The sequence below is a fragment of the Amborella trichopoda genome, chromosome 9 (genome assembly GCF_054954075.1).
Source record: "Amborella trichopoda isolate Santa Cruz 75 chromosome 9, AtrichopodaSantaCruz75HAP2 v2.0, whole genome shotgun sequence".
NCBI classification, from domain to species: Eukaryota; Viridiplantae; Streptophyta; class Magnoliopsida; order Amborellales; family Amborellaceae; genus Amborella; species Amborella trichopoda.
In genome coordinates this window covers 16,998,055-17,020,068 of record NC_142344.1, presented here as the reverse complement: position 1 = coordinate 17,020,068, position 22,014 = coordinate 16,998,055, and the positions used below count along the sequence as shown (strand labels likewise).

General features: G+C 38.6%; 1 protein-coding gene across 5 annotated transcripts in view; it reads right to left on the bottom strand.

The window, feature by feature from the left end:
- Nucleotides 1-22,014, bottom strand: part of LOC18424523 (uncharacterized) — a 36,208-nt gene that overhangs the window by 11,429 nt on the left and 2,765 nt on the right. For 2 of the 5 annotated variants that reach the window (XM_020676615.2, XM_006829109.4), the window contains exons 3-8: nt 16,910-16,988; nt 16,744-16,800; nt 16,149-16,204; nt 4,023-4,251; nt 259-345; nt 114-188 (exon numbers count right to left, since the gene is read on the bottom strand). In XM_020676615.2, coding sequence (XP_020532274.1) covers nt 114-188; nt 259-345; nt 4,023-4,251; nt 16,149-16,204; nt 16,744-16,800; nt 16,910-16,988 — 583 coding nt within the window. Of the gene's footprint in view, nt 1-113; nt 189-258; nt 346-2,474; nt 2,732-4,022; nt 4,252-16,148; nt 16,205-16,278; nt 16,359-16,743; nt 16,801-16,909; nt 16,989-19,805; nt 19,908-22,014 lie in introns of those variants that run through there. The other 3 variants (XM_020676616.2, XM_088848521.1, XM_088848520.1) reach the window with 3 other exon arrangements.

The following is a 22,014-nucleotide window of genomic DNA, read 5'->3' as shown; positions in this document are numbered from 1 at the left end:
TGGAAAACAAAGAGCCAAATCTTTTGAAAATTCCATGCAGGTATGTGGATTCAGATAGCAAAAAAATGGATTCAAATATCAATCTCCTATATATGGGAAAAAGTGCAACCTACCTTGATAGTTCTGCCAGCAATGTCAAGCTGTCCGTTTAAACTTTGAGCAGCTCTTGCATCCTCGAGACGTGCAAACTACAAGTGACCAGCATTGATTAGCCTAAAACTTAGATGAAAGGCTTATTGTTAAAATATATATGTTTACCTGTACAAACCCGAAACCTTTGAAATGCCCTGTCTCTGGATCATGAGGCAATTGTACCAACTCCACATGGCCAAAAGGTTCAAAGACCTGGGCAGGAATTATTGTCATGGCCAAAACTCTCAATCATATAAAAAGCAACTCAGTCATGACAATTTAGGGGCACAACAAACAGCCTGTAGACATTAAACTGTATTGATTCTACAGAATACTAAACGATCAGTTATTTGTGAATTGTCATAGTTTGACCATAAAATTCACTTTTGTACTTTTGTACACACTTTTGTACACACTTTTGTACTTTTGTCTCTTTAAAGCTCTATCTTGGAGTTATCCTTGAAGTATTTTTTAGTTCATCTTGGGACTTTCAGAGCCCCCCTCACTAGAACAAAACCCATGTCCAAAAACACACACACACAAAACAACAACAACAAAAAAAATTAAAATTCCTTTATTGAGGGTTCTCTTATGCGAGCGCCCTAGTGCTCCTTAGTAGTGGCATCTCTTTGCTTCCCCTGTCTTTCTGTTTCTGAAAAGAGGAAGCACCTTTGGTACTTGCCTACCTTTTTTGTTCTAGAGAGAACAATGGGGGGGAATTGCAGTTTACTTGCTTCCATGGATTCAGATAATGCGAAGGAGAGATACACGGGATACTTCAATGTGGTTAATGAGGCCATTGGAGAAAAGGGGCAAAGGTGAGATCACTATTTTGGGAAGGGTGGAGGCACCCAAAGTGAACCTGATGCTGGATCTTGCATACAGCACACACAAAATAGTGGTGGTGGCCAAGTAGATGAGTGTGGAGGAGAAGGCCAGAGAAAGGTCGGCAGGGGAAGAGCAAGGGAAGGAGGTGAGAGAGGCCATGGTGATGGAGTTGAGGAGAATTGTACCAGCTGTTCCTCTGCTTTGCTAAATTCATGTACATCCCTGCTTAGTCGACAACCATCTCAGCTACTACGAGGATTGTGGCCATCAACAAGGGGGATTTTCCACTCTCTAATATTTTTAGCTGCAACTTTGTGGTGCAGTCCTGGACCAAGGCTTGATTGAGCTGCCATGTGTTATTGTTATTGAAGCAGTTGCTGGTGTTCAGTTTGGCAATGCTCATGATCCCTGGAACCTTGAGAGGAACGGACAATATTCAATCGAATCCTTGTGGATGAAGAAGAACAAGGTAGAGAAGTGGGCTGCGAGGTGAAGCAAACTGGGCAAAAGCAGAAGGCTCCCATTTTGCTATTGCTGGACCCCTATAATTGAGTCTCTCTCTTCTCTCTCCCTATTTCTTTCTTTTTGTGATTACTCTCCTCTCCCCCTCATTCTATATCAAGAAAAAGAAGTACCATTCGCTGCTGTACCGTATTGGAGATAGGCGGAAAACTTTTTAGGGCAATTGCATGTCAGTGTTGTAAGTTAAGGGGAGGGGAGTGGAAGCCCAGGTTCTTGAAGTTCCAGGTACAAGAATCACAGGGAAATCATTGGCAATTGGAATTTCCTGTAAATTTTAGGGCGAGGGGTAAATTTGTCGTTGTCTCACACCTTATGACAATTTTTAGTACGGAAATCTAAAAGTCAATATTTATATTCCCAGTTAGCCACATGTTCACTACCAATATATTACCGTAGTATTGCTAAATGGGTAAATATTTATTTGAAATAAACATTACACATATTTATTTTGTTGTAAAAATCCCAAGATTAAAAGGCGAACATGAATGAAAGAAATAGATAGGAAGTGTGACCCGGAACTGAAAATTTAGTCACTAATGAATTCCAACAAAATTTGAGAAAATGGGGGAGAGATGAATGGAAATTCTTGAAGTGAGGAGTTGCTGATTATAGAGAGTGCAGCAGTCTGAGCACCATGTTTGGTGAGGGATTCAATGACTACGTTAACCTCCCTTTGGATATGGTTGAAGGAAACCTGAAAGGAAGAGGAAAGGTGGGAGATCTCCTCGAAAAGATGCTCCAGTCTCCCAGGGCAGGGGGCCCTCACTTTGATGTAGGAGCAAGGGGACATAGCTCCTACACAAGTGCAACACGCAAGGCAGGCACAGAAAGAGAGAGTTTGGGTATTATTTGGAGCTCTAAATGGGTTTCGATTTAGGAGCCTTGATAAGGTTGGGCCCTTTAAATGACTTCTTTGAAGGAAGGAAAAGAAAGAGATTTAATAAGGTTGGGCCCTTTAAATGAGTTCTTTGAAGGAAGAAAAAGAAAGAGATTTTTCTTTTCTTTTTTTTTCTTTTTCTTTTTTTTTTTTTTCCTTTCTTTTCTTTTTTTTTCTTTTTCTTTTTTTTTTTTCCTTTCTTTTCTTTTCTTTTTTTTTTTGGGGGGCTGGGGGGGTTTGGGGGTGTGAGTTTGCCATGTTGGTGGTCCTTGATAAGGGAATTGTCATTATTGATGTCACGTGTGATGTTCTTTGAGCTTTCTCATTTCGTCATCCTTCCCTTTAGCTCCTTCCATTCAGCAAGGTTCGCCCCTGGTAATGTTGTCAATATGTTTCAAAAGTCAAACCCATTATTCGTAACATGCAGATGTTATCAAATGAGGGGTGTGGTATGAGGCACTAGGGGGGCCTGATATGTCATGCACCTCGATGCATGCACATCACTTCCTATGAAGACAATAAGTTAAAAAAAAAAAGATCAACAAAAATAAAATTTATAAAAATACAAAGAATAACACGAGTATGTGATTTAGTGACAGTAGGCATTTTAATTTATCATTAGTCACATATAAAGCAATAGAGGCATTTTCTATCTCCATTCTTTTATATAATTAGCATGTCTAATTCAACAATCCAACACATTCATCAAATCTAATAAAAACCAAATGAGTGTGTCAATGTATCATGCACTTAAGGAAGAAAGATTTACGGTATGGTAGCTTATCAAAAAAAACTTGAAAAGAAATTAAAAAACAGCAATATTAGCATATAGCCCCATACTAAGTACTTGGCAAGTAGAACCAAAAACCAAACCTTGAAGACTAAAGCACAATGGCAAAAAAAACAAAAAGATAACTAAATGCATTCCATAGTTATTAAGCGCAGCCCACACCCCACCCCCCCCCCCCCCCCCCCCCCCTCCCCTCCCCCTCCCCCTCCGCCTCCCCCTCCCTCCCCCTCCCAACCCCCAAAAACTACCACTCTTCCTCTCGGGGGAAAAAAGAACATTTTTCCCTTGCTTGTCGGCAAGTAGAACCAAAAACCAAACCTTGAAGACTAAAGCACAATGACAAAAAAAACAAAAAGATAACTAAATGCACTCCATAGTTATTAAGTGCAGCCCACAATCCAACCGTCCCCCCCACCCTCCCCCACCCCCTCCCCCTCCCAACCCCCAAGCCCCAAAAACTACCACTCTTCCTCTCGGGGGAAAAAGGAACATTTTTCCCTTGCTTGTCCCAAAAACTACCACTCTTCCTCTCGGGGGAAAAAAGAACATTTTTCCCTTGCTTGTTGGCTCTATGTCTGCCCACAAGCAAGTCTGAAATATGCATCTGCACAGGCTTGCGCTGATGCAGTCGCCTATGCAGGCGATGCCCTGCCTAGGGGGCACATCAATTATGCCTACCTAAGGGAACCAAAGCAGATGAGTCTGCATAATGAAATATGCGGTCGCATTTGAAAACTATGGTAGTATGTTTCCGATATTTCGTTTAGCCGTGGAAATTCTCACTTCTGAGACAGCAGCAAATAATGATAACAGAAAATGAAATGCAAAACCATAGAATATTTAGAAATTCTACATGCACAGAATTATACTCACCTGCCGAAGCTGGTCTTCTGTCATGTTGAAATGTAGATTCCCAACATACAAACGTCTAGCACCCCCTGAATAAGGCCCAATAAGGCCACCTTGTCCACCTGCAGGAGTAGGTTGAACAAGATTCTTTTCAGCCTCAGATGGCTTAACCATCACTGGTTGTCCAAATAGCATTTGACCAGAAAGTGCTATTGCCATTGGCACAGACATTGCATCATAAAATTCAATATATCTGCAAAAAGCCATTAAGATTAAATTATCTTCTTGATGCATAATTAAATGCTTTTTAAGCATCGATAGCGATAATATTCCTATAGATGAAAAATAAAATGGATAGGTCAACATTAGCCGCAAACTAAGCATGTCATCACCCACACACATGGAATGACGCAAATGCAATACAAGCACAAAATACTAAACTGCATGCCCAAAAGAGGCACTCACATGCCAGAACCCACATCTTTTTTTAATTAAGCAGATAAAAGATACTCTTTATTCAACAGCCATGAATGCGCAGATGAACTAAAACACTCATGAATCAATAACCAAGTATATTGCAATAACATAGAAGATTAAACTGATATCGTTAACATATAATAAACAATTTTACTGAATCCCTGCAATAGAAAAATGATGAGGCAAGGACCAATAACGAGGTTCCATTACTGAATCCAACTTCTCAAGTATCCTCAGATATTTCACTAAATGAAAGCTAGACATAGCACAGATGGGGCATCATCTCCTGCCACAAGGCTTGCCAACCCAACTCAGATAGTTCTCTGAAGGATATCACCAAGCAAAGTTCAAGGTCCCAACTACTAACAACTCTGGTTTATAACTTAGCTGGAAAAGTACCAGTGAACCTAGCAAAGAGTCTCAGTATTTAGAGCGAAACCACAATTTCCATTAAGTTGATACCTAGGAATGAGCATGGAAGGATCACTACTCATGACTAGAAGTATTTATTTTAATATGCCAATCATGGAACACTTGAGTAAAATGTTTGTCCACTACATTCTTTTAACTTATTCATCTAAAAAACCAGCTATTAGCCCTAATAGCGGTGAGAAGAGATATAGTGCCTTGTGATCTGACTAAGGGTATGGCCCATTGTTCACAAAATCGCCCGATCTAACCGCTAATCGCCCAGTTAGATCAGAACCGGCTAGTGGCCAGTTCCAGTTTTGGGCGGTTAGGGTGATCAACAGGTATTTTACAAAAAAAAAATTAAAAAAATGTATATAAATTCTCAAAAATAAGGAATTTGATTTGTAATGCATTTTTAAATATTCTCTACATTATGGTAAAGATTAAAAAAAAATTGGTCATTAATGCTGATTTTTATATTTTTCCATACTTTTTAGAAAATTTTAAAAATAGCTCTTGGAAAATAAAAAATGGGTTAAAATCCATTTTTTTCATTAATTTTCAACTTCATTTGAATGTGTTTTGCTTTAATCATTCTTTATATGCTTTTCATATTTTAGATTTTTTTTTTTTATTTTTGTTCAACCTTTTTTTGACAGCCCGGGACTTGCCTAGTTAGAGCAGTTGAACCGGTTTACCGGTTAGGCCGGTTAAACCACTTTCAGGCCCATGTCAGATTAACTGTTCCGGTTTAATTTTGCGAACACTGGTATGGCCCATGATAGAGTTGAATGGCAGAGCATGATTCGTGTAGACGATCATAAATAGTTGAGATAAGGCTTGGATGATGATGATTATGATGATGATGTAGACACTTAACTAAATATCATGTCACTCTCTTCTCTTTCACCTTTTCTCTCTTGTCCCTTCATTTCTCTCTCTCTCTCTCTCTAATTTTGACAATTTTTACTATTCATGTATTGTTCAAGGTAATATTCATGGTACTGTTCACAGCACTATTCATGACATTGTTCACAGTATCGCCCACGAGTATTGTTCACATGGTATCAAAGCATTGATGTACTTATTGTCTTTCTCTCTTCTTTAAATAAATAGCTACCTCTAAAAACAAAACAAAACAAAAAAAAACACAGCGAGAGGAAAAACACTAATTTTGTTAGTGCTGATTTCGTCAAGAAATAATCCTTTCTGTGTGTGAGGCCAATATGGTAGCCTCTACGTGTTGTGTATGTTCGTTCCATCGAAAGGTTCCTCTCTAGGATGTAAAAAGCTGAACGGGACAAGTGTGAAATGTTACAAGGTGTATTTGCAGAAGTTGTGAATTACTTGTTTTGGGATTTCATCATGAGTTATAGTGGAAAGAGCTTTGTGCATCGGTTTTTAAACAGAAAAGTGTTCTCCTCATAGTTGATTGAGAAGTAACTGTGTGTGCTACCTGCTGTTTTATGCTTGTGGATCGTTGAATTTATAAATTTCTAGGAAGTTTTTAGGGTGTTTTTTGTGTGACTGAAGTTATACTTTCATAGTTGCTTATTTGAGATTGTTTTGTTCTCATGGCCAAGCAAAGTATACCTGGAATTCCTACTACTGTCAATGACATGATAGGAATTCCAGCAATATCTAAAGATTAAATGGGTCCAATTACCTTTTACGGGCCCAATCCATAACGGTTTTTCTGGGAGCAAGGGGAAAGATGATGAGTAGCTTAGGGCGAACTCAGATTATGATATGGTTATGGAATAGTATGGAAGCCCATGTGAGATCTGATGTTATGTTCTAGGATACTGTTAAGGAGGTGAGGGGAAGCTGTAAAGGAAATGTACTCCTTCGATAAAAAAATTTCTCGAATTTATCAACTCTATGAGAGCAAGTCTTTTGTAGCAAGGAGATCAAAGCCTTAGTGATTATTATAGTTCTCTCTAAGGTAGGTAGGAAGAGTTGAATTTATCAACCCATAACTAGTGATATGGAACTTCTTAAGAAGCAAAGAGAGGAATTTAGAGTTGCAAAGTTCCTATCTAACCTTAATTCTGAGTATCGTGCTATTCAGGGGCAAATCTTAGTAGTAGTGAACTTCCCTCTCTCAATAATGTATACCCTCACCTTCAACCGGTTACTGTATCTTCTTCTTCATTGACTACTAGCACTGGTGCTGGATCTAGTTTAACCTCCTCCATGGGTAGAGGTGATAGCAAAGGTCATGGTAGTGGAAATAGAGGATGTAGTCGTGATCCAAGGGGAGATCATGGTAAAGGTTGAGGTAGTGGGACGTGCACCCATTGAGGCGAACACATCACATTGCTGAAAAATGTTGGGATAAGTTTAGTAAGCCTGCTTGGGCTAACCAGGTGTCCTATGCTTCTAAAGGTGATGGTGCGCACCCAATTGGCTCCAATGATCAAGACCGAGACTCTAAATTTTGCTGGTGACTTAGTGTTGCTCTCACGGGAGGACAATAATAAGTTAATCAACAATAGCCAAAAACCATCTCTATTCATCCTTCCTCTTCCACTAGTATTTTCACTATACATGTACTTTTGCATTCCTTGCATCACAGAAGGCTTCTCCTTGGGTCATTGATTCAAGAGCCTCTGATCATATGGCTGGTGAGTCCTCTATGTTCATGTCTCTCAGTAAACCAGATGGCAACTACTGTCACTCTAGTTGATGGTTCTTCTTCTAGTGTATCTGGTAAAGGCATTCTTCACTCTCATTATCTTCTATTCTTTATGTTCCAATTTCCATTCAGTTTATTGTCAATCAGTAAATTACCTAAATCACTTCAGTATTAAGTGACTTTCTATCCCTCATATTGTATCTTTCAAGATTTAAAGACGAAGAAGATGATTAGTGGCGTTTGTGAGTTTGATGGGCTCTACAATCTTGATTGTAGCTGCGTGAGTGCTGCTCTACATTCTAGTGTTTCCCCTCTCCAATGGCATTGCAGACTTGATCATCCATCCATCAATAATTTGAAGACGACAGACCCTTCATTAGAGGCAGCATCAACTCCTTGAGTGTGAGGCTTGTGAGTTAAGAAAGCATCATAGGACCTCTTTCCCTTCTAGAAATGATAAACGAGAGTCTTTTCTTTTGTGGTTGTTCACCTTCTAGAGTTCAGAGTCTATGTGGTTATAGATATTTTTTAATTTGTGTTGACGATTTTCCCAAATGACATGGTTATATTTAATAAAGGACAGATCTAAGGCCTTGCCTATTTTTTCATTGTTCCATAAGGAAATTCAAAGGCAATTTGGAACGAATATTTGGGTTTTTTTCTTTGGGTAATTTAGTGGGGATGACGAACCCCTACCCATTTTTGAAATTGCTAGTGGTTTTTTAATGCGTTAAGTGATAATGGAAGCCTAGACCTTAGCTGGGGCACATAATCATTTAGCCACACATGGCAAACTCTGCATCAAACATCATGTGCACATACTACCCAACTGAATGGGATAGCAAATAGAAAAATTTGTCATATAATAGAGGTAACTGATGCTTTATTGTTAAATATGCACATGCCCAAAACATTTTGGGGAGATGTTGTTTTTGACAGCTTGTTAATCGATAAATTGTATGCCTTCTTCTGTTTTGGATGGAAAATTACTGAGTTTTTTGTTTTTCCCAATAGACCTTTGTTTATTGTGCCCCCTAGAGTTTTTGGGTGTGTTTGCTTTGTTCAGGTCTTAGATCTTGAAACAAACAAATTGGATCCCCGAGCTATTTAGTGTATATTTTTAGGATATTCGCGTACCCAAAAAGACTATCAGTGTCATCATCCTGGTTTGAAAAGAACTTTGAGTGTGTTGATGTTACCTTTTTTAAAAATATTCCATACGTTTTTTATGAGGGTAATATGCTAGAAATAAATTAAGGACAATCCACACAAGGGGTGAATTCACGACCCATAAATTCTTCTACACCTGTTTACATTCCTATTCCTTTCTTTATTGATAATTCATTATCTCAAGTGTCTCCCTCTACAAAGCATGTCTCTCCTATTACAAGAGTTCCACAGGAACAACCTCTCAATGTACATATGAGAAGGAAATTAAACGAAGGACCAGCACCACCAACTCAAACAACAGACCAATCTTCATCTTTTTCTCCTCATCATGTTCCTGAACCTACTCTTGAAATTGGAAGTATTGCTCTTCGAATAGCACTTCATAAAGGTCAACGATCATGTACAAAACATCTTATTGCTTATTTTGTTACATTGGAAAATATGTCTCCCTGTTATAAGAATTTTTCTTTAGCATTTCTTCCATTTCCGTAGCTAAACCTATTAGGAAGCTCTTTTGTATGTTGGACGGAAGAAAGCTATGAATGAGGAAACGGTTGCGCTTGAGTCAAATGGTACTTGGGAGCTCACTAATTTGCCAGCAAGAATGGTTGGATGTCATTGGGTATATACCATTAAGTACCAGCCAGATGGATTTGTAGAGAGATTAAAAGCTAGACTAGTGGCTACGGGATACACAAACATTTGGTATTAGTTATTTTGAGAAATTTGCTCCTATGGCTAAACTTAATTCAGTTAGGGTACTTTTAAATATGGCAGCAAATAAGGGGTCGTTATTATGGTTAACATTGTATTATTGAAGTTTTGTGTACAAGAATTTGTAAGTCCAAGTTCACCCTCTAGGGGGGAATCGGTAAAAATACAGTCAGCGTATCACATACAAAAAGGGCTTATAGGTTCCGCCCGATTTAGAAAATATACATGAGACTTTCAAAAAATTACAGGACGCCTAAAATGCCAACTAAAACGCCATGTTGAAAGGCTGTGCCAAGGGTCCTGTCCAAAAAAGGAGACGGCCCCAGCTTGATCTTGTGCTTGCAAACTAGCTCCCTCTTTCACCAAGTGATCTGCAAAGTCATTGTACGTCCTCCATATATGCCTCCAGGAGACGTCCATATCCTTGCAAATATGTTCAATTTCATCAAAGATAGTGGTTAGGTACCATGGCGGATAAGTAGTCCTACTAGCCCATGAGAGAACCTTTTTTGAATCTCCTTCTATGATGAGGTGCAAGCACCAAGAGCGGTTGAACTTTTTCAGGCCTTGGAGGAGAGCCAAAGCTTCTCCCATATGTGCATCCTTGATACCAAGATGCTCTGAGAATGTAAGTAGCACGTTGCCTTGGTGGTCTTTAAAAACCCCCCCAGCCCCAGTTGGGCCAGGATTCCCAAAGGAGCATCCATCAAAATTTAATTTGATGATTCCTTGTGGTGGTGGTTGCCAAAAGCTAGACCTTTGCGGCTGTCGGGGGCGGTGATGTAGAATATTTTTCCATTGGGGAAAGAGCAAATTCCTTGGTATACCCGAGTATACCTTGTGATTTGAGGCCTAAAAAGAAACTATGGAAATGGTTTTGTGCAAGAGTACTGCAACTAGTAATTTTGAACCGCGGAAAATTTTGTTGTTTCTTTCCATCCAAATGGTCCATAAGGTTGCCGCTAAGGTAGCCTTCCAAAGGACTCTGCCAACCTTCAGCCACTGAGAATGTAGATTATAAGAGAAGAACGCTTTAACAGTAGGGGGAGTGACCCATTCTATGCCGAAGAGTTGCAATATGTTGCCCCATAATTCAGAGAAGAAGTCACAGTGAATGAATAAGTCGGGATTAGACTCTTCCTCGTGTTGGCATAATACACATCTATTAGGGATAGGAATCCCTCTCTTTTGGAGTTGGTCCGTTGTGAGAGCTCTGTGATAGCAAGCAAGCCAGATGAAAGTTTGGACCTTAGGTGGGGCGCTGGTAGACCACACTTTCGCAATCACCGAGGTGGGATTACCGAGAAAGGTGGGAGGCTGAGAGAGAGAATTTTATAAAAGGAAGCAACCGAGAACGTACCCGAAGGAGTGGGTGTCCAAACCATATTGTCTCTTCCTTGGTTAGGTATAAAGAGAGAGTGAAGACCTATGATGAGCTGTTGAACAAGGTTGATCTCCTCTTCTGTTAGGTTCCTCCGAAAGGATGGGTTCCAAACTCTTCGCTCTCCTGATAGGAACAATTCCTCAGCCACTGTTGAATCTTTGTTAATGGTCAGCGAGTAGAGAGCAAGGAAAACATCCCATAAACGTGATGAACCTATCCATAAGTCTGACCAGAATCTCACCCGGGAACCTTCTTTAGGGTGAAATCTAATGTAACTTTTGAATTGAGACAAGGCCAACAAAAAAGATTTCCATGCTCCTGAGGCATTGTGTCTCACGGTTCTCACAGACACCCAAACTCCATCAGGTATCCTATATTTTTTCCTTAGGACTTGAGCCCAAAGAAAGTCGGGCTGGGTTGCTAGACGCCACCACCACTTGCCTAATAGGGTGAGGTTATGTTTTCGGAGAATCTTGATTCCTAGACCTCCCTGGTTTTTAGGAAGACAAATGTTATCCCATGCAACTAGGTGAAATTTTGTCTTCTCAGCTTGCCTCGACCATAAGAAATTTCTCATGAGTTGGTCCAAACGGTTAGCCACTTGAGCTGGCATATGAAAGAGGGACATGAGATAAACTGAGGGTTTTGATAAGGTGGCTTTAATCAGGGTCGACCTCCCTGCCACAGAGAGGAGTCTACCTTTCCAATTGGCAAGCGTCTGTCTACCCTATCTAAGACCTGGGACCATTGTCTCTTTTTGGGTTTTCCAAGTCCAAGGGGGAGACCTAAACAAGTAGTAGGAAGATCCTCCACTTTACATTCCCAGTTTGGAATTAGCGCTCTAATCTCAACATTTGAAATTGCTACTCCCATTATTTTTTATTTTTCCATGTTGACTTTGAAACATGTTGCTGCTTGGAAGCAATTGAGGTAAAGATTAAGTGTATCCACTTCATTTGAGGTAGCGTCCAAGAACACCAAAGTGTCATCCACATACCGCAGATGGGACACTGTTGGGCCATGTCTACTGCTCCTGAATCCAGAGAGTAGTCCTGCCTGGAACACCCGAGAAATAGAACGACTAAAAACTTCCGCAGCTATTGCGAACAAGAAGGGAGAGAGAGGGTCACCCTGGTGGAGACCCCTAGAGGATGCGAAAAATCCTTTAGGGGTTCCATTTATTAGGTTTGAGAAGTGAGGACAACTTGATGTTAAGAATGCATTCCTCCATGGGGATTCATAAGAAGAAGTCTATATGGAGTTGGGCTTTGTTGCTCAAGGGGAGTCAATCAAAGTATGCATGTTATTTATGGCCTAAAGCAGTCGCCACGCGCATGGTTTGAGAAATTAAACGAGCTTACTATAGCATATGGGTTTAGCGAAGCCGTGTGGATCATTCAGTATTTATTCGAAAGCGAGCCACTAGAACTATTATCTTGGTTGTTTATTTTGATGATATTATTACAAACAATGATTAAGAAGGAATTCAGAAGTTGAAGAAATTTTCTTGAGATTGAAGTAGCTCGTTCACAATATGGAATTAGTCTATCCCAAAGGAAATATGTAACAAATTTACTAACAGGAACAGGGATTCTAGGGACTAAACCAATTAATACACCCATAGATCCACGTTCCAAATTTTCAGTGGACCAAGGAGACTTACTAGAAGATCCTGGCAGATATAAAAGACTTGTTAGTAGACTTCTCTACCTGACAATAACTAGACCAGATATAGCCTTTGGTGTGAGTGTAGTAAGTCAATTTATGCATTCACCCAAAACATCACATTGGGAAGCAATAAGAAGAATTTTGAGACACACGAAGGAAGGCCTAAGCCGAGGACTCACCTACAAGAAGAATGACCACTTTGACATTGACAGTTATTTTGATGCTGATTGGGCAGGATCACCTTCATCTACTACAGGTTACTGCACCTTTATAGGAAGAAACTTGGTGACTTTAAAAAGCAAGAAACAGAATCTAATGCAGAGGCTAAGTATAGAGCTATGCCTCGTACTTCATGTGAGTTAATACGGTTGAAAACCTTGATGCTGGAAATGGGTTTTTCAATTGCTAAACCAATGAAGATGTTCTATGGCTGGATGGTCATTCATATTGCGAGAAATCCAATTTTTCATGAAAGAAAAAAATATATTCAAGTATTTTGCCAATTCATTCTTGAGAAAATGACCAGCAAGCAAATAACAACCCCATATGTTAAAGTCATAAGATCAATTGGCTGATATATTCACCAAGGCGCTTTGTCGAAACCAGACTCAGCAGATTTGTTCCAAGTTGGGCATGGGTGACATTTGCTCCAGCTTGAGGGCGAGTGTTAAAGAATAACTTGTTTTGTATATTGGGGTATTTTTGGTATTTTTGTATACTTTAGGGTATTTATTGTCATTGAGGATTTTGTCCTTTGTAAACCCTAAATAAACATCAGAAATATCGATATTAGTGGGGCATGGATTGACTGAATCTCACATCACTCTCTCCTCTCTTTCTCTTTCATCTTTTTCTCTCTTATCTCTTCTTTTTCCTTTCTCTCTCTAGTTTTGACAGTTTTTACCCTTCACAGTACTGTTCATAGCACTGTTTATGGTACTGTTCATAGCACTGTCCACGGCATTGTTCACGACACTATTAACAGTAGCATTCACGAGTATTGTTCACACTAACAAATGACTCTGACAAGTCATGCACAGAAAAACAAATGTTTTGGAGTCTCAACTAGGTCAACAAAGATAAAATGAGCCTCCAAGATATCTCAATATGCCCCCAGCAAAGGATTGCCCCGCCAGCACATATTAAAATTGTGTGTCATGTAACAAGGATTTGGGTTAGACCCTCCTTGCCAGCCTTTGACAAATACTCTTGCCTCTAGGGCTACCAACTTCGATTCTTGGAGAAGACAGGTTCCAAGTGTTTTTGGTATCCATAACATTAATATATGCAAATCTACATCCTAGGAGGCATTAGGACAACTCTTGCCCCGGTTCCCACTTAAAAGGGTATCATAGTACCAAACTGTTTTTTAACCCAAGGGCAACTTTTTCTGTTGGGTTTCACGCTATCTAGGCAAACACATGGGCAGACCATCAAGTTGTGTAGAGGACTCCCTAATGTAAGTTTCCTAGGGAAAACTGCATAGAACCTGAAAAATATGAAGTTCTACACGGCCGCGACTAAAGGCAGCTAGGCGGTACAGGCAGCAGAATTTCTGGCTACACCCACCTAGCACACACTGTGTAAGCCAGACCGCCCATGCTTCCACAGGTGGTCCCTTCAATAACAAGAATATGACCTTCATAACGAGTCTCGAGGTACGAGCTCTTGAAATTGGCATATGAGAATACAAACCTTCATTCGCATGAGTACCATTATGAATTCCAGCTGTGGATGGAAACAAGTCCAAGCTACACGCAAGCCATCTACATTTGTCTTCTTGTGTCGCCTTCATGAAGCTGTCCCCACAGCAAGGCTGACAGCACACCAGAGGTGTGATACAAAAGTGTGCAAGCACAGGCACGCATGCACACACACATAGTACATGTGAGAGTGACTGTGTGTGTGTGTGTGTGTGTGTGTGTGTGTGTGAGAGAGAGAGAGAGAAGCATCTCCTTTTCTTGTAATACCTTTGAATATTAAAATCTTTGCAGTTGACAGTAGTATCAAGTATTTCCTGCAACAACATTAACTTTCTCCATATAGTATAGTATTTCCCTTATTAGCATTTGACAAAGGGAAACAAGTGACCCTTTAGTTTAAAGTTATATGTTAGTCTGGAGATCTAACAGAGGCACTCTGCAAGTACAAACCCAATTATTAGCCATTAATTATGAGAAAATTGCATCACAAACTCCATATTGGAGATAGATACATCAGCCAACCTCACTTTAGCATATCTCTTCCAAATGACCAGAAACTGTGAGATGTCAAGGAATATGGCATCCACTTGCCGTTCTAGCCCAGCACTAGCAACATACAAATTACATACATACCCAAAGAAATAGTTTGGAATTCTTATCCAAAGACTAAATGTAAATTAGAAGCAAAAAGAACAAGTATTCACTTAGTTCCAAAAAATCTAGATTCCAAAAACCCGAGTCAGCAATGGAAAAGAACTGGATTTTAGCCTGTTTTACCAGCTATTTTGGAGTTCGAAAATAAGAACACTACTGATACCAAACCAATTAGTTCAACTTCAAGTAATCATGATAAACTGCATCACAAATATTAAATTTGAGACAGGCCCATCCCTTAAGGCTCACTGTTGCATAGCTCTTCTACAACTGACCTGGAAAATGTCCATGCCCTACGATACATGGATATTTGTGCACAGCACTACATGCTTAAAGTGCCGCTGTCATACTGTATCAACATTGATACTTAGATACTGTAGGATAAATGTATGTACAGATCTCATAATTGTTAAATACATAATGTGACAAAAGAATAATATTACGCATTATGATATGATATATGTGTGCGCATGCATCCAATATGGTATACATATGTATCAATGTATTGGATGCATCTAATTATGAAGTTTTAAACTCCAAAAATAGTTCAAATCAAGGATATCTATAAGCGCATGAACATCTTCAAAATGTACGGTCCAGATAATATGTTGCAAGATGTACTATTTTTAGGATTTGAAATCTCTTTTTTTCTTCATAGATATGCATCTCAAAATCTCTTTTTTTCTTCATTAGATGTTTTTCCAACATCAAAAATCCTTTATCGAAGTATTTTAGAGGTGGGTGTATAAACTTTTTCCATATACTTTATAAACTATAATATGTACTTCCAGATGTGTTAGATACGATATCCATATCCATATTGGTATCCTGGATTTTGAAAAATGCGGAGTTGTATCACCTATTTTCCATATCTGTACCCATATCTGGGCATCATCTTAGTATATGTCAAGAATTACGACATCAATGGACATGCAATGTAGCAGAGCACTAGCAACGAAAAAGTTGCACACCCCAATTACAATGGAGATCCAGAAAGTAAATGTAGATAAGCATCAAAAGAGAGAACTTGAGAAGTATCCACTCATATGAAGTTGACTACTGGCCTAATATGTGAGGAAAATCATCGATACAACAGGTTCAGTCATAGTAAAGACAAAGCTCTTTGACAAGCTCACTGGTCATAAAATGGAAGGTCAATCACAATAGAACATATGTATATCTCAGCAGTACACAAAGATTTAATGAAATGAACAAAAGAAGAGGACCCAAACATTCATAAAGTTGTGGTCATTCCGGGCATCTCGTTAACATTGAACTACTAAAAAGCTCATTTCATAAGTATTCATCAATCTAGCGAAGAATTAACTCACCCAACTCCCTTTGAACGTCTTGAATTTCGGTCCATGATAAGACGAACATCCCTTACCTGAGTACAACACAGACAATAATGTGAAAAGGATTATTTCTTCAGAATTACAGGGACATTTCAAAGTGACTTACAGAATGAAACACCCGACACAGATACTTCATAGTTTACATCATTGCACATTGCACCCATGAGAGGCAGCCTATATCATTGCCTGTCACGTTTAAGCGTCCATATTAAATTCAACAACTAGAAAGAACTTTGAAATGAAAAAGATCCATTCTTAAACTACAACCCATGCAAGGCAGAAGAACTAGTGTCAATGAAAAAAGCAAACAAATACCAATAATATACAACATACAGTGTTTCAACTGTTTCACAGGCAACGAGATATGATTCTACTTGAGAGAGAATATGGAAGACCATAATGCTAGGATAAAACTGACGAGAAAAAAAAATTCCACCGCCAACACTGATGTGAAGATTCCAACATCAGAGCAAACTGAGAAGTCAAATGCCCAATTACATGCAGACAACTTCTAAACAATAATTTCTTCAAAAAATCCTGCAGCATGCGGATACACCCCCATCATACTAACCTTGCCTGCCCTTGAAAAGAATTCATAAACATCCCTTTCATCAGCCTTCAAGCAAATCTGTCAAAAATATAGAGCAAACATTCAAAATGATATACATCACAAGGATAAACAATCCATCAAATGAATGGCAGATGTACAGTAAAGAAAAGTTAATGAAGGAAAGTGCCTGGTATGCAAAGACAGTTCTTTGATCTCGTTCAGGGTCAGCTTCAGGTTCTGGTTGTTCCTTCTTATCTTTGAAGTGCCTGCAAAAGAAAAAACACTTGATCAGTGCATCTGAAAAATCATAAAACTTGCCAGAACACAATCATGCCTTGTGATGGAATATTAAACCATCTGAGAAGATGATGAGGAACAAATTTCATAGCGAACAAAAACTTTATATATTATGAATCCCTAAAATTTATTCTTGAAAACAGCTGCAACATTCTGGCCCAACTGTAAAAAAGTCAATCCACATAATCCTGCAGAGAACTGAAAGAAGTTAACATGATACCACTAACAGCCAAAACGTGAAGCAACAGAAAAATAAATGAAAAATAAAAAAAAATGTCTTTTCTTTTATTTGACTTCTGAAGCACAAATTTTCAACTCTACGGATGGTGAAAAGATATTAAGTCCAAGAAATCATGTAAAGATATTTCTCCTTTTAAAGATACCAACAAACCATTGGAATGAATCTAGGAGACCTGAGATAACACAGACATAACTCATGCAAAGCACAACAAAGTTTGAGTTGCATCTGAAGATAATTCAGCAAATTGCTTCTCCATGTAAAACTTTTGTCTTATTTTGGTGCACAAATGCACACCGCAAAGTATAAAGAGTAATGTTAAGTCTCTTAGTGCCTGAAGAAACATCATAATCAAGAACACTATACTTCAAATATACTTCGAATAAATCATTAACCGGACTATGATGCAATAAGATGCATTATTTCATAGGCATTTACGAAACATATACCATCAAAATCAAATATAGAAAGGAAAACATTCACAAAGATTGCTAGCTACAAGTAAAGTTAGTGATATCTATTCCAGCAATCATTTGGAAAGGAAACTAAAACCGACCACCAAAAAGATCTAAAAATAAACAATATTATCAAGTAAAGGATTAGATGATACTAGTTCGAACTATTCATCTCGTCACTTGGTGATGACAGCCATATGAGAAGTGGAAACATGTCACCAAAAGTACATTACCGACAAGGCATTAGGTCTCTATATTATAGATATGAAAAAGTAAAAAACTATTTACTGGAAGAAGAGTAAAATTTGGTAAATACGTGAAATTTCCTGAATTTGCTGGGGCAAAAATTTAAATATATGGAAGAAATTATTGACTATGTTAACATCTGACTATCTAAGATCCATCATTGACAACAGTGAAAAAACAGAATCTCTAGTGAAGGCATTGGTTGTCTATATAATACAACATCATCATCATCCAAGCCTCATCCCAACTATTTGGGGTCAGCGGGTATATATATATATATACAAAAAAACGCCTAATTACTGGCAGAAGAGTAGAATTTCGTAAATAGGCGAAATTTCCTGAAGTCGCCAGAGCAAAAAGTTAGATATATAGAAGAAATTGTTGACTACATTGACATCTACGATCTATCATGAGCCAAAGATCAGGATTTCACAAAACAAAAAAATGCAACAATCTCCAAATAGCAGGAAATTGAAGTGGCAAAGGATGGAAAGGTTGGATATTGGATAAGAAGTGGAAAAAAACTGAAGATAAAAGCAATGCTAGCTGCATGGGGTAGAAAAAAGTAACATTTAAAAGATGTGACTTGGGAAGCTGTGGCTCTCACAAAGGCAACAGATTCCTAGACCAACATATGACCCACACCCTTCAAGCTATCCAAGACGACCTACACAAAAATTGGAATATACCATAAGCAACCCTCAAGACAATTAGGTGCTACGGATATTGTAATACATCTGGCATCAAAACATAAATGTGACTTGAAGTCATCAAAACATCCCCTTCTCTCACATTCATCAGAGACGAATATTTCCTGAAGCAAAGCCCAATCATTCCCACACCAGCACGTCTGCAACAGAATAGATACAGTTAAATCATTTCGAACAGCCGCATACCAAAATTACTATACCACTGAAACCCCCCATTTTGAAACCCCTACTTCCCCAATCAAAATTGGAATTGTCAGCTTCTAATAGATTATAACAGAGTATAGAATTCCCCAGCGAATTAATTCTTTAAGACCAAGACCTGGCTTCCTAAGTTTCACTTGCCAGAGACTGCCCATCTGAAGAATGCTCTACCACATCTCCCATTATCTAATATTCAATATTCAGAAAAGTGAAAGATGGACCATAGAAACAGTATGCTAAATGAAATGAAGGTATAACTCGGCAATCAAAAGTGCAGGAGTTCTCATATGTTAGCATAAGTAGTTATGTTCCATTGAAAACCATTAAAATTATTGGTGAAAAGGAATAAAAAATAAAAAATAAAAGCATAAAAGGCTATCCAAAGATTGACACCTTCCTAAAGTAGTTCCATCGACAATAAGAACTGCCTAAACCAGACTTTATGAACTTTTTCTAGTAGGCTAGTAGTGCAAGACATAAAAAAGGAAAAAGCAGAAAGACAAACTGCATTCATATTCTTCAAAAAATAATTGCACTAAAAAATGCAGTATGACTTTAGATGAGAATGTTTTGCAAAATGTTTGCGCAACTGCAAGGCACATCAAAGAGTATGAAATGACAGAAAACTTAAATGATGACAACTTCTAAAATAAGCAGGTTGTAACTGTAGTGAAATAATGCTTTTGGGACTATTGCAAAGAAAAAGGAATCATGAAACCAGTTGGGCAAATCAACTTTAAGAAGCAGGTACTTGTGAATTTCGTTTATCTTATCAAATGAATGCTCCCTTTCAAATAACCATCCAACTTCAAGAGAAACCCTGGAAATCAAAAATAACGAAGCAGGGCCAACTACCAAAGTAAAATTTGATTGCTCCAAAGAACAAATGTGAAATTTCTAAGCTACTTCACATTTTTTAAAGATTATGAAGCATACATCTGTTGCCATCAAAAACACATGGAAAAGTCATAGTTTGCGGACCCCATGACATAGGGTTAAATATTCCTGAAGCCACCATCTTGCATTGACTCGTAACTCCTGCGAGTCAACTAAGAGTCATTCAGACCAGTACTCAATTTAACAAATGAAACCAAATTAATAAGTTAGGAATGATAGGAAACACAAAAAGAGACCAAGTTCAACTAACAGTTAAAACGTGGAAGCTATGCATAATATCAGCCATATAGCAATTATTGTATCCTATGATACAGTAATGACCCCAATCATTTTGGCCACAAGAAACTTTGGATGTTTATGAAATCAACAAGCAATGGACACTGGTTCAAACATCGTTGGCAGTCCAAAATGAATTTCTAAACAACCCACTAGGCACATAATAGACAGACAATTGATGGCCCTAACATGGCTTTAAGCTGTCATGTTTGATTGAGGGAAAGGATGTTAACAAATTGGCAATGTAGGAAACAGACAGAGTCAAACTCTCTAGGGAAGTGTGTGCCAAGAACGGCCAATACAGGAAAGGCCAATTGTAGTATCTCATCCAGAAGACCAGAGAAATGCCAAGGATAGGGTAATCTCTAGAGGCCCATCTAATTGCATGGAGCAAGTCACCTCTGAGTAAGAACACTCCTAAGAGATCTTGTATAAGCAGCCAGCCTTGACCAGTCAGAAGTGCCAATGATACTGCTACATTCAAGCCACATATGTTTGCTACATCCTGCACCAAGCAGTCCCTAAAAACCCGTCCTGCCCTAACCTCCTCGAACAACGTCAAAGTTGAATTTAATCAAACTTGGAGGATGACAAGTCCAAGAGGCTTCAATCTGTAATGCCTAACAAAGTGTTTGGCAACTATAATCCAAAGTTCTAAGGATCGGGAGCCGGATGGAGACTGGGGGCTCGTGAAAGGCTGGAAGATCCCTATGGTTGGGAGCGTCATCTGTACAATGCATATGTTAGGGATCGAATCCCAAATGTTAGGGATCTCAATCCCGACCTTTTGGGATATCAATCCCAGTAATTTGAGGTTCTTGCTCCCCACTTTAAAGAGTATACATATGTAGAACTATTGTCACTGGAAACCCACTCGTCTCTCCACTAGATGTCCGCACACTAGTTAGCGCTCCCTCGTTCATATCTCTCACCAAGTTGATATAGTTATCTAGAGACTCCTTTCTTTTCCAACACCCACCAAATTAAATCTCGAGGTACTCTATCATAAGCTTTTTCTAGATCAATAAAGACCATGTGAAGGTCCTTTTCCTTCACCTTAAACTTCTCAATAAGTTGCCTAAGTAGGATAATAGCCTCAATCGTTGGCTTAAAACCAAATTGATTTTTTGATATACTTGTTTCATGCCTTGGTCGTTGCTCAATCACTCTCTCCCACAGCTTCATAGTGTGGCTCATAAGTTTGATAGTTCGCACAATATCTCTGAGCCCTTCACACATGGAATACAATGTGTGAAGATTCATATTACTTATTTCCTCCCAGATGCCTCAAAAGGATATCTAGGAGGCATAATTTCCACAAAAGGCTCGCATTTGGCAATAGTATAGGGTCTCTAAAAGAGGCTAGCACAACCCAATAAAACCCCGAAGCTTTAAACGTTTTTATCTTATTTCATTTTATTTTTGTTAAACCTTCAACATTTCACTCTTCATAACCTCAACAAGGGACAGGATTATGGCTCTTATAGAGTCTGCTCCAACTTTCTAGAACTACTCCTAAAGCTATATTTGAACAAGTTCATGATGTGCAAAGAAGCAAGGATGGATTTAAGTACACCAACTAGTGTTCCACAACATGGTGATTCTTCCATTCAAGCTCAACAAACCCGTTCTTTTCTAGAGTGCAATAACAAGGCCGTTGCTGCATTGTACCAACTATAGAAAGTTGATTTTTTAAGTTCATGAAATATATTCCCTCCATAAATTCATTGTGAAAATTTAATCTACATCTCAAATAAATTTTATATTGTCATATGAACCAGTTGAAATCCAATTAATGCTTGTGTATTACATTTCACGATAATTTGTGTTTGGGTCTATAGATAGAATATAATTGGCTCTCTTCTATTTCGAAGAGTCTAAATGTATTACATCTACATGAGATACAGTGTTAAGTGTTAACTAGAAATCAGTTTAGTATAAAAGTACAAAGGTGCTACCATGTTAGAGTTTC